Genomic DNA, 15,130 nt, shown 5'->3' with positions numbered 1-15,130 from the left:
CTAAGTGATCATGTGTTCGGCAGTGTGTGTGCTGAAGGCACTGACCCTGTGCCCTTTCCTTCCATTCCACAGCCCACCGCCATGGACAGTGCTGCCAGCCGCTTCAACTTCTACCTCGGGCTCATCCTCGCCATCAGCTCCAGCATCTTCATCGGAGGCAGCTTCATCCTGAAGAAGAAAGGCCTCCTGCGCCTGGCCAGCAAGGGGGTGATGAGGGCAGGTAAGACACGGCCGAGGGGGGGGCGACACAGAATCCCGACAGTCATAAGAAGAACATAAGAAATAGGAGCAGGAGTAGGCCATACGGCCCCTCGAGTCTGCTCCACCATTCAATAAGATCATGGCTGATCTGATCATGGACTCGGCTCCACTTCCCCGCCCGCTTCCCATTACCCCTAATCCCCTTATCGTTTAAGAAACTGTCTATTTCTGTCTTAAATTTATTCAATATCCCAGTTTCTGCCAAAGTACAAAACCTCACACTTTCCAACATTATACTCCATTGGGCAAAAATTTGGCCATTCACTTACCCTGTCTCTGTCCTTTTGCAGATTTTTTGTGACCTCCTCACACATTGCTTTTCCTCCCATCTTTGTATCGTCAGCAAACTCAGTCCCTTCATTAATATAGATTGTAATTAGTTGGGGTTGCTGGCACAGCTGCTCTGGGGCCGGCTCGCAGTCTGAGCAATAGAACACTATTGAGTAAACACACAACTTCAGGGGCTGTCCAGAAAAGCTGCTGCTTTTCATGTTCACCTTTGGTCCCTTTCTCTGTCACCATACCTTGGCACAGACCCGTGACCTTGTTTGGTTCTTCGGGCACCAGATCCCCTGCCCTGCGTGCGTGCCCATCCCTTATTCTGTGAGCTCAGATACTGAGTATTGCTCAGATATTTCACCACTGGGTCTCGCACTGAGCTAGACCTCCCTGGAAGGTGCTGACTCTCTTTTTCCCCCCCCCCGCCGAAGGTGCTGACTCTCTCCCCCTCACCCCCCCCTCTCCCCCGAAGGTGCTGACCACCCCCCTCCCCCGAAGGTGCTCCCGGGTGGGGGGGGGGAAATGTACGTGTGCGAGCCGTACGGGGGGCCCATTGTGTGTGGGCCCAGAGGGGGATATATGTGTGCGGGGCGATGTACATGTGTGGGCCCACCGTGTGCGGCCTGGGTAAACAGTGGAAGTGAAGCTGAGATACGGAACCTCACGGGCTGTGCTGCTCAATGTGCTTAGTTCAATGGCTGTGTGCTTTCCCCACAGGTCAGGGCGGACATGCCTATCTGAAGGAATGGCTGTGGTGGGCCGGCCTCCTCACAAGTGAGTGTTGCTGATGGTGACGGGCAGAATATCTTCAAATGTGTTCTCTGTCAAATCCTTGCACTGCATTGGGCAGTGGTGAGAAGGGTCACTTGATTCCAGAGGTGTTGGGGTAATTTGAACAGCCTCCTCTCCTCTCCTCTCCTGCACTGACGGCTGCACAAATGGTTGTCCACCGAGGCCTGTTCACTGGTTCACTTATTGCTGAGTGCTGGGGTCGGCGGGGGGGCCGGGGCTGCGGGGTCGGCGGAGGGACTGGGGTCGGCGGGGCCTCGGGTTGGTGGGGATCCGGGACACGGTCAGACTTTGTCTTGCTGTGGGTGACTGTGGCTGCTGCACTGGCTCCTGTTTCAGGCTCTAACTATGTCTATCCTGTCCGCCAGTGGGTGTGGGAGAAGCTTCCAATTTTGCTGCCTACGCCTTTGCCCCAGCGACGCTGGTCACACCTCTGGGAGCCCTCAGTGTCCTCGTCAGGTGAGCAAGTCCTGAAAACTCTGTTAAAGCTCTCATATGTCTCTCCTCTCCTGAAGGTGCTGCCTCCTCATTGGCCGAATGTTCCAAAGGTCCTCGCAACACTCAGCCCCTCACTCAACTGGCTATTTTGTGTATGCTTAGACAATAATTGCAGGCATGCTGTTCTACCCTTGGGGCATTACAGCCAGGTCTGACAGTGCCCAGTCCCGAGCTTCATGTCACTGTACTGTTCCATGACCCGGGCTGGTCAGTCAACACCGGGAGATGTCCCTCCCCGAGCATGCACATTGAAGCCATTCCAAGCTTCTCTACTTGGTACCAATAACACCACAACCATTGGGGACTGGAGCTTGGATCCAGGCACTCAGTCAGTGCCAAACACTTCCAGGGCAGGTACAGCATGGGTTAGATACAGAGTAAAGCTCCCTCTACACTGTTAGTTTAACATCTGTAGTGGGGAAAATGCTTGAAACTATCATTAAGGAAGAAATAGCTGGACATCTAGATAGGAATAGTGCAATCGAAACATAGAAACATCGAAAATAGGTGCAGGAGTAGGCCATTCGGCCCTTCTAGCCTGCACCGCCATTCAATGAGTTCATGGCTGAACATTCAACTTCAGTACCCCATTCCTGCTTTCTCGCCATGCCCCTTGATCCCCCTAGTAGTAAGGACCTCATCTAACTCCTTTTTGAATATATTTAGTGAATTGGCCTCAACAACTTTCTGTGGTAGAGAATTCCACAGGTTCACCACTCTCTGGGTGAAGAAGTTCCTCCGCATCTCGGTCCTAAATGGCTTACCCCTTATCCTTAGACTGTGACCTCTGGTTCTGGACTTCCCCAACATTGGGAACATTCTTCCTGCATCTAACCTGTCTAACCCCGTCAGAATTTTAAATGTTTCTATGAGGTCCCCTCATTCTTCTGAACTCCAGTGAATACAAGCCCAGTTGATCCAGTCTTTCTTGATAGGTCAGTCCCGCCATCCCGGGAATCAGTCTGGTGAACCTTCGCTGCACTCCCTCAATAGCAAGAATGTCCTTCCTCAAGTTAGGAGACCAAAACTGTACACAATACTCCAGGTGTGGCCTCACCAATGCCCTGTACAACTGCAGCAACACCTCCCTGCCCCTGTACTCAAATCCCCTTGCTATGAAGGCCAACATGCCATTTGCTTTCTTAACCGCCTGCTGCACCTGCATGCCAACCTTCAATGACTGATGTACCATGACACCCAGGTCTCTTTGCACCTCCCCTTTTCCGAATCTGTCACCATTCAGATAATAGTCTGTCTCTCTGTTTTTACCACCAAAGTGGATAACCTCACATTTATCCACATTATACTTCATCTGCCATGCATTTGCCCACTCACCTAACCTATCCAAGTCGCTCTGCAGCCTCACAGCATCCTCCTCGCAGCTCACACTGCCACCCAACTTAGTGTCATCCGCAAATTTGGAGATACTACATTTAATCCCCTCATCTAAATCATTAATGTACAGTGTAAACAGCTGGGGCCCCAGCACAGAACCTTGCGGTACCCCACTAGTCACTGCCTGCCATTCTGAAAAGTACCCATTTACTCCTACTCTTTGCTTCCTGTCTGACAACCAGTTCTCAATCCATGTCAGTACGCTACCCCCAATCCCATGTGCTCTAACTTTGCACATCAATCTCTTGTGTGGGACCTTGTCGAATGCCTTCTGAAAGTCCAAATATACCACATCAACTGGTTCTCCCTTGTCCACTCTACTGGAAACATCCTCAAAAAATTCCAGAAGATTTGTCAAGCATGATTTCCCTTTCACAAATCCATGCTGACTTGGACCAATCATGTCACCTCTTTCCAAATGCACTGCTATGACATCCTTAATAATTGATTCCATAATTTTACCCACTACCGATGTCAGGTCTATAATTCCCTGTTTTCTCTCTCCCTCCTTTTTTAAAAAGTGGGGTTACATTGGCTACCCTCCACTCTATAGGAACTGATCCAGAGTCAATGGAATGTTGGAAAATGACTGTCAACGCATCCACTATTTCCAAGGCCACCTCCTTAAGTACTCTGGGATGCAGTCCATCAGGCCCTGGGGATCTTTCGGCCTTCAATCCCATCAATTTCCCCAACACAATTTCCCGGCTAATAAGGATTTCCCTCAGTTCCTCCTCCTTACTAGACCCCCCGACCCCTTTTATAACCGGAAGGTTGTTCGTGTCCTCCTTCGTGAATACCGAACCAAAGTACTTGTTCAATTGGTCCGCCATTTCTTTGTTCCCCGTTATGACTTCCCCTGATTCTGACTGCAGGGGACCTACGTTTGTCTTTACTAACCTTTTTCTCTTTACATATCTATAGAAACTTTTGCAATCCGTCTTAATGTTCCCTGCAAGCTTCTTCTCATACTCCATTTTCCCTGCCCTAATCAAACCCTTTGTCCTCCTCTGCTGAGTTCTAAATTTCTCCCAGTCCCCAGGTTCGCTGCTATTTCTGGCCAATTTGTATGCCACTTCCTTGGCTTTAATACTATCCCTGATTTCCCTTGATAGCCACGGTTGAGCCACCTTCCCTTTTTTATTTTTATGCCAGACAGGAATGTACAATTGTTGTAGTTCATCCATGCGGTCTCTAAATGTCTGCCATTGTCCATCCACAGTCAATCCCTTAAGTATCATTCGCCAATCCATCCCAGCCAATTCACGCCTCATACCTTCAAAGTTAGCCTTCTTTAAGTTCTGGACCATGGTCTCTGAATTAACTGTTTCATTCTCCATCCCAATGCAGAATTCCACCATATTATGGTCACTCTTCCCCAAGGGGCCTCGCACAACGAGATTGCTAATTAATCCTCTCTCATTACACAACACCCAGTCTAAGATGGCCTCCCCCCTAGTTGGTTCCTCGACATATTGGTCTAAAAAACCATCCCTTATGCACTCCAGGAAATCCTCCTCCACCGTATTGCTTCCAGTTTGGTTAGCCCAATCTATGTGCATATTAAAGTCACCCATTATAACTGCTGCACCTTTATTGCACGCACCCCTAATTTCATGTTTGATGCCCTCCCCAACATCACTACTACTGTTTGGAGGTCTGCACACAACACCCACTAATGTTTTTTGCCCTTTGGTGTTCTGCAGCTCTACCCATATAGATTCCACATCATCCAAGCTAATGTCCTTCCTAACTATTGCCTTAATCTCCTCCTTAACCAGCAATGCTACCCCACCTCCTTTTCCTTTTATTCTATCCTTCCTGAATGTTGAATACCCCTGGATGTTGAGTTCTCAGCCCTGATCATCCTGGAGCCACGTCTCCGTAATCCCAATCACATCATATTTGTTAACATCTATTTGCACAGTTAATTCATCCACCTTATTGCGGATACTCCTTGCATTAAGACACAAAGCCTTTAGGCTTGTTTTTTTAACACCCTCTGTCCTTTTCGAATTTTGCTGTACAATGGCCCTTTTTGTTCTTTGCCTTGGGTTTCTCTGCCCTCCACTTTTCCTCATCTCCTTTCTGTCTTTTGCTTTTGCCTCCTTTTTGTTTCCCTCTATCTCCCTGCATTGGTTCCCATCCCCCTGCCATATTAGTTTAACTCCTCCCCAACAGCACTAGCAAACACTCCCCCGAGGACATTGGTTCCGATTCTGCCCAGGTGCAGACCATCCGGATTGTACTGGTCCCACCTCCCCCAGAACCGGTTCCAATGCCCCAGGAATTTGAATCCCTCCCTGCTGCACCACTGCTCAAGCCACGTATTCATCTGAGCTATCCTGCGATTCCTACTCTGACTAGCAGACGCAACATGGATTCATGAAGGGGAAATCATGTTTAACTAATTTACTGGAATTCTTTGAGGATATAACGAGCATGGTGGATAGAGGTGTACCGATGGATGTGGTGTATTTAGATTTCCAAAAGGCATTCGATAAGGTGCCATACAAAAGGTTACTGCAGAAGATAGAGGTACGCGGAGTCAGAGGAAATGTATTAGCATGGATCGAGAATTGGCTGGCGAACACAAAGCAGAGAGTCGGGATAAATGGGTCCTTTTCGGGTTGGAACTCGGTGATTAGTGGTGTGCCACAGGGATCGGTGCTGGGACCACAACTGTTTACAATATACATAGATGACCTGGAATAGGGGACAGAGTGTAGTGTAACAAAATTTGCAGATGACACAAAGATTAGTGGGAAAGCGGGTTGTGTAGAGGACACAGAGAGGCTGCAAAGAGATTTGGATAGGTTAAGCGAATGGGCTAAGGTTTGGCAGATGGAATACAATGTCGGAAAGTGTGAGGTCATCCACCTTGGGGGAAAAAAAACAGTAAAAGGGAATATTATTTGAATGGGGAGAAATTGCAACATGCTGCGGTGCAGAGGGACCTGGGGGTCCTTGTGCATGAAACTCTTTTTGGAGTTTATCTGAAAAACATAAAACATTAAACCATGCCACCCGCCCTGGATGACACACCAGACATTTACAAGGCCCTTTTTTTCTTTTTTGTGTTTTTTTTGTTCTTTTTTGGGGGGGTTTTTTGGGCACTAAAATCAAATTTTTTCCAGTGCCCCCTATAAAAGGGGAGGGGGACACTAAAAGCACCGGCAATTAAAACAAATTAAACTTTAAAACATAAAATCAAATTAAAATTTGGTTGCCGGGCGTGACGATGCACTCCAGTCCCCCCGGTGCCCACCTCTCGCGGAAGGCCGCGAGCGTACCGGTAGACACCGCGTGCTCCATCTCCAAGGACACCCTGGCGCGGATGAAATGAGCTGTGCCATAACTGGGATTCGAATATAGGTTGCTGCGGGAACAACGCAGAGTAGGAACCACTACACACTCACTGCGCCACACATGAGCTGAAAGCTGCAGTTTTTTACTTGTTTGACCTGAATTTCCAGCAGCTGGGACAACAAGCATTAAGGCTCCACCGAGATTTGAACCAGGATTGCTAGATTCAGAGTCCAGAGTGCTCACCATTACACCATGGAATCATGAATCCCAAATAGTTAGTTTGCAGGTGCAGCAGGTAATCAGGAAGGCGAATGGAATGTTGGCCTTCATTGCGAGAGGGATGGAGTACAAAAGCAGGGAGGTCCTGCTGCAACTGTACAGGGTATTGGTGAGGCTGCACCTGGAGTACTGCATGCAGTTTTGGTCACTTTACTTAAGGAAGGATATACTGGCTTTGGAGGGGGTACAGAGACGATTCACTAGGCTGATTCCGGAGATGAGGGGGTTACCTTATGATGATAGATTGAGTAGACTGGGTCTTTACTCGTTGGAGTTCAGAAGGATGAGGGGTGATCTTATAGAAACATTTAAAATCATGAAAGGGATAGACAAGATAGAGGCAGAGAGATTGTTTCCACTGGTCGGGGAGACTAGAACTAGGGGGCACAGCCTCAAAATACGGGGGAGCCAATTTAAAACCGAGTTGAGAAGGAATTTCTTCTCCCAGAGGGTTGTGAATCTGTGGAATTCTCTGCCCAAGGAAGCAGTTGAGGCTAGCTCATTGAATGTATTCAAATCACAGATAGATAGATTTTTAACCAATAAGGGAATTAAGGGTTATGGGGAGAGGGCGGGTAAGTGGAGCTGAGTCCACGGCCAGATCAGCCATGATCTTATTGAATGGCGGAGCAGGCTCGAGGGGCTAGAGGCCCTACTCCTGTTCCTAATTCTTATGTAAACACTCCCAGGGCAGGTACAGCACGGGGTTAAATACAGAGTAAAGCTCCTCTGCACTCTCCCATTGCGCCCGGTCTAATGTCCCCCACGCCCAGTTGAATGTCCCTCACACCACACCCTGTCTAATGTCTAGGTATATAAAAAGGAAAAGAGTGGCTAAAGTAAATGTTGGTGCCTTAGAGGATGAGACCGGGGAATTAGTAATGGAGAACATGGAGATGGCAGAAACTCTGAACAATTATTTTGTATCAGTCTTTACGGTAGAGGACACTAACAATATAGTCAAGGGGCTATATTGGGGGAGGAACGTAACACAATCACAATCACTAAGGAGGTGGTACTCAGTGGGACTAAAGGCAGATAAATCCCCTGGACCTGATGGCTTGCACCCTAGGGTCTTAAGAGAAGTAGTGGCAAGGATTGTGGATGCATTGGTTGTAATTTACCAAAATTCCCTGGATTCTGGGGAGGTCTCAGCAGATTGGAAAACTGCAAATGTAATGCCCCTATTTAAAAAAGGAGACAGACAAAAAGCAGGAAACTATAGACCAGTTAGCCTAACATCTGTGGTTGGGAAAATGTCGGAGTCCATTATTAAAGAAGCAGTAGCAGGACATTTGGAAAAACAAAATTTGGTCAGGCAGAGTCAGCATGGATTTATGAAAGGGAAGTCATGTTTGACAAATTTGCTGGAGTTCTTTCAGGATGTAACAAACAGGGTGGATAAAGGGGTACCAGTGGATGTGGTGTATTTAGACTTCCAGAAGGCATTTGACAAGGTGCCACATGAAAGGTTACTGCACAAGATAAAAGATCACAGGGCTGGGGGTAATATATTAGCATGGATAGAGGATTGGCTAACAGAGAGTCGGGATAAATGGTTCATTCTCTGGTTGGCAATCAGTAACTAGTGGGGTGCCGCAGGGAACAGTGCTGGGACCCCAACTATTTACAATCTAGCTTAACGACTTGGAAAAAGGGACTGAGTGTAAAATAGCCAAGTTTGCTGATGATACAAAGAAGGGAGGAAAAGCAATGTGTGAGGAAGACACACAAAATCTACAAAAGGACATAGACAGGCTAAGTGAGTGGGCAAAAATTTGGCAGATGGAGTATAATGTTGGAAAGTGTGAGGTAATGCACTTTGGCAGAAAAAAATCAAAGAGCAAGTTCTTATTTAAATGGAGAAAGATTGCAAAGCGGGACCCTGGGGGTACTTGTGCATGAAACACAAAAGGTTAGTATGCAGGTACAGCAAGTGATCAGGAAGGCCAATGGTATCTTGGCCTTTATTGCAAAGGGGATGGAGTATAAAAGCAGGGAAGTCTTATTACAGCTATATAAGGTATTGGTGAGACCACACCTGGAATACTGCGTGCAGTTCTGGTTTCCATATTTTCGAAAAGATATACTTGCTTTGGAGGCAGTTCAGCGAAGGTTTACTAGGTTGATTCCAGGGATGAGGGGGTTGACTTATGAGGAAAGGTTGAGTAGGTTGGGCCTCGACTCATTGGAATTCAGAAGAATGAGAGGTGATCTTATCGAAACGTATAAGATTATTAGGGGGCTTGACGAGATGGATGCAGGGAGGATGTTTCCACTGATGGGGGAGACTAGAACTAGAGGGTATGATCTTAGAATAAGGGGTCGCCCATTTAAAATTGAGATGAGGAGAAATTTCTTCTGAGGGTTGTAAATCTGTGGAATTCGCTGCCTCAGAGAGCTATGGAAGCTGGGACATTGAATAACTTTAAGATAGAAATAGACAGTTTCTTAAATGATAGGATAAGTGGTTATGCGGAGCTGAGTCCATGATCAGATCAGCCATGATCTCATTGAATGGCAGAGCAGGCTCGAGGGGCCGTATGGCCTATTCCTGTTCCTATTTCTTATGTTCTTATGTTCACACTGCACTCTAAGGGCCTAACGTTCTCTCACAGTGCATCAACTATACCTTTTAAATGATCAATGAAACCTGAGTGAAATGCCGAGGTGCGGGACACAGCAAAAGATGGGAAAAGCATGAATGGTGTTCGATCCAAGTTTGGGTTTAAAATCTTGTTGCTTTTAGGCTGATGGGAAGACTGAATTATGAGTAGGAGTAGCCCATGCGGCCCCTCAATAAGATCATGGCTGATCCTCGATCTGAACTCTATTTTCTTGCCAGTTCGCCATAATCCTTGATTCCGCTAGACTCCAAAAATATGTCGATCTCAACCTTGAATACGCTCAATGACTGAGCATCTACAGCTCTCTGGGGCAGAGAATTTCAAAGCTTCAGAACCCTCTGAGTGAAGAAATTCCTCCTCCTCTCAGTCCTAAATGGCCGACCCCTTATCCTGAGACTATAAGAACATTAGAATTAGGCGCAGCAGTCAGCCCCTCGAGCCTGCTCGACCATTCAGCGAGATCATGGTTGATCTTCTACCTCAACTCCACCTTCCCGCACTATCCCCATATCCCTTCATTCATTTCGTATCCAAAAATCGATTGATCTCAGTCTTGAATATACTCAACAACTGTGCATCCACAGGTTTCTGAGCAATTTTCCCTGTAATGCTTTTTAGGGCTGTGCAGACCATTCAAAAGTCCACTTGTATGCAGATTTTTCAAATGAAAAGCTGGCTCACCGGCTGTGTGAGACCCCTGCAGTGCAGTGCGGCTTCAAGGGAACGTTGTCTCTGGAATTCACAACTCTCAGAATAATGAAATTTCTCCTTCAGTGTTCAGGTTTGGTCTCCTAATCTGAGGAAGGACATTCTTGCTATTGAGGGAGTGCAGCGAAGGTTCACCAGACTGATTCTCGGGATGGCAGAACTAACATATGAGGAGAGACTGGATCAACTGGGCCTGTATTCACTGGAGTTTAGAAGAATGAAAGGGGATCTCATAAAAACATAAAATTCTGACAGGACTGCACAGGTTAGATGCAGGAAGAATGTTCCCGATGTTGGGGAAGTCCAGAACCAGAGGTCACAGTCTAAGGATAAGGGGTAAGAAATTTAGGACCGAGATAAGGAGAAACTTCTTCACTCAGAGAGTTGTTAACCTGTGGAATTCTCTGCCGCAGAGAGTTGTTGATGCCAGTTCGTTTGATATATTCAAGAGGGAGTTAGATATGGCCCTTAAGGCTAAAGAGATCAAGGGGTATGGAGAGAAAGCAGGAAAGTGGTACTGAGGTGAATGATCAGCCATGATCTTATTGAATGGTAGTGCAGGCTCGAAGGACCGAATGGCCTACTCCTGCACCTATTTTCTATGTTTAACTCAATCTTAAATGGCCAACCCCTTATCCTGAGATTGTGCCCCCACCTCCCCGGCTCTAGACTCTCCAGCTAGGGGTAACTATCTTCCCAGCCTCTACCCTGTCAATACCCCTCAGAAGCTTATGTTTCAAGGAGATCACCTCTCATTTTTCTAATTCCAGAGAATATAGGCCAAATCTACTCAAGCGTTCCTCATAGGACAGCCCTCTCATCCCAGATGAGGAGCTACGGGGAAAGAGTGTGTCGGGGATTTCCAGGCAGGATGCAGGGAGGGGAGAGTGTATCGAGGGAGGTGTTTGATGAAAATGATTTGTAAATTCCAGTGCCCTGCGCTGTCTTTGGGCCTGTTAACCAGATGTCACTGCTGTCACCCTCTCCAGTGCTATTTTGTCCTCCTACTTTTTAAACGAGCGCCTGAACCTGCACGGAAAGATGGGCTGCGTCCTGAGCATTGTGGGATCGACGGTGATGGTAATCCATGCTCCAAAGGAGGAGGAAGTCGGCACCTTGGCTGAAATGGTGGAAAAGCTGAAAGATCCAGGTATGGCCAATATCACAGAGGGCGGGTACTCTTTAAACAGCTGTCCAACTCCAGCCACTATACAGGGCGCACCCTCGTTGTCGAGAGCGTTCATGTATTTATACAGAATCAGACATTACAATAGTGGCTACATTTCAAACAGTACTCACTGGTTGTAAAGCACTTTTGGGCATCCTGATGTTGTGAAAGACCCTATATAAATGCATGTCTTTGATAGGTCGAATGGCCTGCTTCTGTGCTGTATGAACCTATCAACCCTGCTCTTTCCCCACAGTCCTGCAAATTTCTCTCTTTCAAGTATTTATCCAACTCCCTTTTGAAAGTTACTATTGAATCTGCTTCCACAGCCCTTTCAGGCAGCGCGTTCCAGATCATAACTCGCTGAGTAAACACATTTCTCATTCCCCCTCTTTTTTTTGACGATCGCCTTTAATTTGTGTCCTCTGGATACTGACCCTCCTGCCACTGGGGACATAAAACATAAGAAATAAGAGCAGGAGTCAGCCATTTTGCCTGTCGAGCCTGCTTCACCATTCAGTAAGATCATGGGTGATCTGATTCTGACCTCAACTCCACTTCCCTGCCTGCTCCCCATAACCCTTGACTCCCTTATCATTCAAAAATCTGTATCTCCACCTTGCTCACTGGGGTAGAGAGTTCCAAAGATTCACAACCCTTAGAGAAAAGAAATTTCTCCTCAGTTTCTCCCAATGTATTCTTATCAAAACCCAGCACTTTGGGACTTTTTAAATTCACTGGATTTGTTTGTATAATCGGGGGTTGCCTATCTGCCAGTATGTTGTATTTCTTTGCCCTGTATTCAGTGTGCTACACCAGTTCAGTCGGTGCAAGTACCATTACTTAAACAGATTGCATCCAGTGCCAACTAAAGCCAGCGTTGTTTGTGGCTTGCAGGTTTCATCGTGTTTGCGGTGTGCGTTGTCAGCAGCTGCCTGATCCTGATCCTAGTGGCTGCTCCGCGGTACGGGCAGAAGAATGTCCTGGTCTACATCCTCATCTGCTCGGTCATCGGCTCCCTCTCCGTCTCCTGCGTCAAAGGCCTGGGGATTGCCATCAAGGAGCTGTTTGAGGGCCTCCCAGTGCTGTCAGAGCCAGTGTCCTGGATCCTGCTGGTGTGCCTGATCGCCTGTGTCAGCACGCAGATTAACTACCTGAACAAGGCCCTGGACATCTTCAACACCTCCATCGTCACCCCCATCTACTACGTCTTCTTCACCACTGCCGTCATGACCTGCTCCGCCATCCTGTTCAAGGAGTGGTACCACATGACTATAGACAACATCGTGGGCACCATAAGTGGCTTCGTCATCATCGTCCTCGGGATCTTCCTGCTGCACGCCTTCAAGAATATCAACTTCACCCCGGGCACCCTGCCCCCGTTCCTGCGGAAGGGCGAGGCAGGTGCTGGGTGGGGCAGGGCAGCGAGGAGCCAGTCGTACCAAGCTCTGCCGGACCAGGAGACGCAAATCCCCAGCTGCCCGGGCGCTGACGGGACCTTGCACTATTTCACCTGAGGGCTTGGCTCGCTGGGGCGGGGACGGGGGTGGAGATGCTGAGCTGCACAACCCGTTCAAAACACTTGTGATTCCTCCACACACATCTGATTCAGAGCTTCTCCTGGGGTCGCTGCTCCAAATTAAAGCCCGTGTCCGCTGTCCTCCTCTTTCAGCCAGCGTGCGTTATTGGCGGAAGATTCACTTCCTCTTTTTTTGACTCGAGATGAACCTTGAGCCAATGCTGTTGGAACTGAGCGGAGCCTAGGCCCACGCTGCTTCAACCCGCCAGTGCACCAGCCTTATTGCGGATCACTGCCCCCCCAGAAGTGTCCTGTTCACCAGCACTGACGTGAGCATCAAATCGATCCCCAGCACAGTTGGGACAGAGAAGAGGAAAATGTGCCACTTCTCTGCGTATTTGATGGGGTGTAGCGGTGGCCTCTGACACCTGGACCCTCGCTCACTCAAACATTTTTACATGTGGGACAGCAAGTATTGAGCTGTTCCCAGGGGCTGGGAGACCCACCTACCCACCAAGTGTGTCAGTAACGCACCAAGGCACAAACATCACAATCTGTTTATTGTTCACCATCTGAGGGTCTTACTCTGACAATATATGCACTAGATTGACTGTTTAAATCATAGAAAAGCTTGGCAAACATATGCCAGACCCAAGAGGGAGAGTGAGATTTGAGACCTGGCACTGTTGTCACTATTTAAGGGTTTGGTGCCAATCCATTTACTGTTCAAGTTATTCCCATTACTCACCCACTGCACTGAGAGATTATGTCCCAAGTTACAACCCATGTTCGGTAGCACACGCTGTGTCTGTCAGACTTGGAAGAAATTCAGAACAAAGATTTCACCTGACATGAAAGATAATGGGAGCATGTCGTCGTCTCCAGGTCAGGCTATAACTGCACACGTGGGACAGTGTAGAGGGAGCTTTACTCTGTATCTAACCCGTGCTGAACCTGCCCTGGGAGTGTTTGATCAGTGCAGAGGGAGCTTTACTCTGTATCTAACCCGTGCTGTACCTACCCTGGGAGGTTTGATGGGACAGTGTAGAGGGAGCTTTACTCTGTATCTAACCCGTGCTGTACCTACCCTGGGAGGTTTGATGGGACAGTGTAGAGGGAGCTGTATGCTGTACCTGCCCAGAGAATGTTTGATTCTGATATTGTGCACTCCTAATCGAATGTGTTCTACTGCCATCACTGATGCCTGCATTACTACAATGAAGAGTTTTGAGATTCTGGCCACAGAAGATGCGTTCCCTGTCCCGGGAGCTGGGGTCGTAACAGGAGCTAACGTGGAACCTTGGGTGTGATGAGGGGAAGGCCGTGTCCCTCAGTCCCGAGGGTTTCACAGCACGGAGTTTTTCAAGTTGTTTGAAAATGATAAAACCAGGTTCTCAATGGATAACACGGGCTGGGGGACGTACCCTAACGTGGCAGGCTGGAACTGGGTACAAGCCTGGTTACTCACCACTGATTTCAGTGCAGTGTGTGGTCGGTGTGTGAAACCAGAGTCTCGCCAGTCCCATCCCTTTTCCCTTAGATACATAAGGTCAGAATGAGCCCAACTGGCCTGTCGTTCTGCTCACTGATCTGATGCTCACCTGTGACGCAAGATTTCTCCCGGGATTCTCTCGATCTCCATGCTGAGATCCCGGGCACGCCTATTTAACTTGGTCTGTCTGCCATTGTACTGCACTTATCTGCTCAAAATGCTTTAACTTGACTCAAGCGGTTGTAAACATGTCTGATACTAAAATATATTTTTATTATACTAATGAGTACGGTGCAGCAAAAGTTTTTCCACAATTTACTGGGAGTCTCCCTGGCGTACAGTAAAACAGCACTTGGAGCAACCTGGGAGCATGGGTGGACGACCTTCATTTTACCTGTTCAGCTGTATCTCCATTCAGAGTGGCTGCTTGTGGAATGTGAAATGAGCAGGAAACTGAAAATTACAGTGTGGGGAGAATCAGACACAGACCCCGCCCCCTCACTGTGGGGGGAATCAGACACAGACCTCACCCCCTCACTGTGGGGGGAATCAGACACAGACCTCACCCCCTCACTGTGGGGGAAATCGGACACAGACCCCGCCCCCTCACTGTGGGGGGTATCAGACACAGACCTCACCCCCTCACTGTGGGGGAAATCAGACACAGACCCTGCCCCCTCACTGTGGGGGGGTGGTGGTGGGGGAAATCAGACAGACTCCGCCCCCTCTCTGTGGGAGGTAACAAGACACAGACCCCGCTCCCTCATTGGGTGGGGGGGAATCAGACACAGACTCCGCCCCCTCAC

The 15,130-nt window shown here is 48.2% G+C and overlaps 1 protein-coding gene across 1 annotated transcript in view; it reads left to right on the top strand.

Moving 5' to 3' along the window:
* LOC139265784 (magnesium transporter NIPA2) overlaps positions 1 to 14,577 on the top strand; it is a 41,876-nt gene extending 27,299 nt beyond the window's left edge. The window contains exons 3-7 of the mRNA XM_070883189.1: positions 73 to 220; positions 1,258 to 1,314; positions 1,698 to 1,788; positions 11,135 to 11,295; positions 12,211 to 14,577. Coding sequence (XP_070739290.1) covers positions 73 to 220; positions 1,258 to 1,314; positions 1,698 to 1,788; positions 11,135 to 11,295; positions 12,211 to 12,830 — 1,077 coding nt within the window. The 3' untranslated portion in view covers positions 12,831 to 14,577. The remainder of the gene's footprint in view (positions 1 to 72; positions 221 to 1,257; positions 1,315 to 1,697; positions 1,789 to 11,134; positions 11,296 to 12,210) is intronic.
* The last annotated feature ends 553 nt before the right edge of the window (positions 14,578 to 15,130 follow it).

This window comes from Pristiophorus japonicus, chromosome 6, assembly GCF_044704955.1.
Source record: "Pristiophorus japonicus isolate sPriJap1 chromosome 6, sPriJap1.hap1, whole genome shotgun sequence".
NCBI classification, from domain to species: domain Eukaryota; kingdom Metazoa; phylum Chordata; class Chondrichthyes; family Pristiophoridae; genus Pristiophorus; species Pristiophorus japonicus.
Note: the sequence above shows the minus strand (reverse complement) of the source record. Positions and strands in the feature narration are given on the sequence as shown.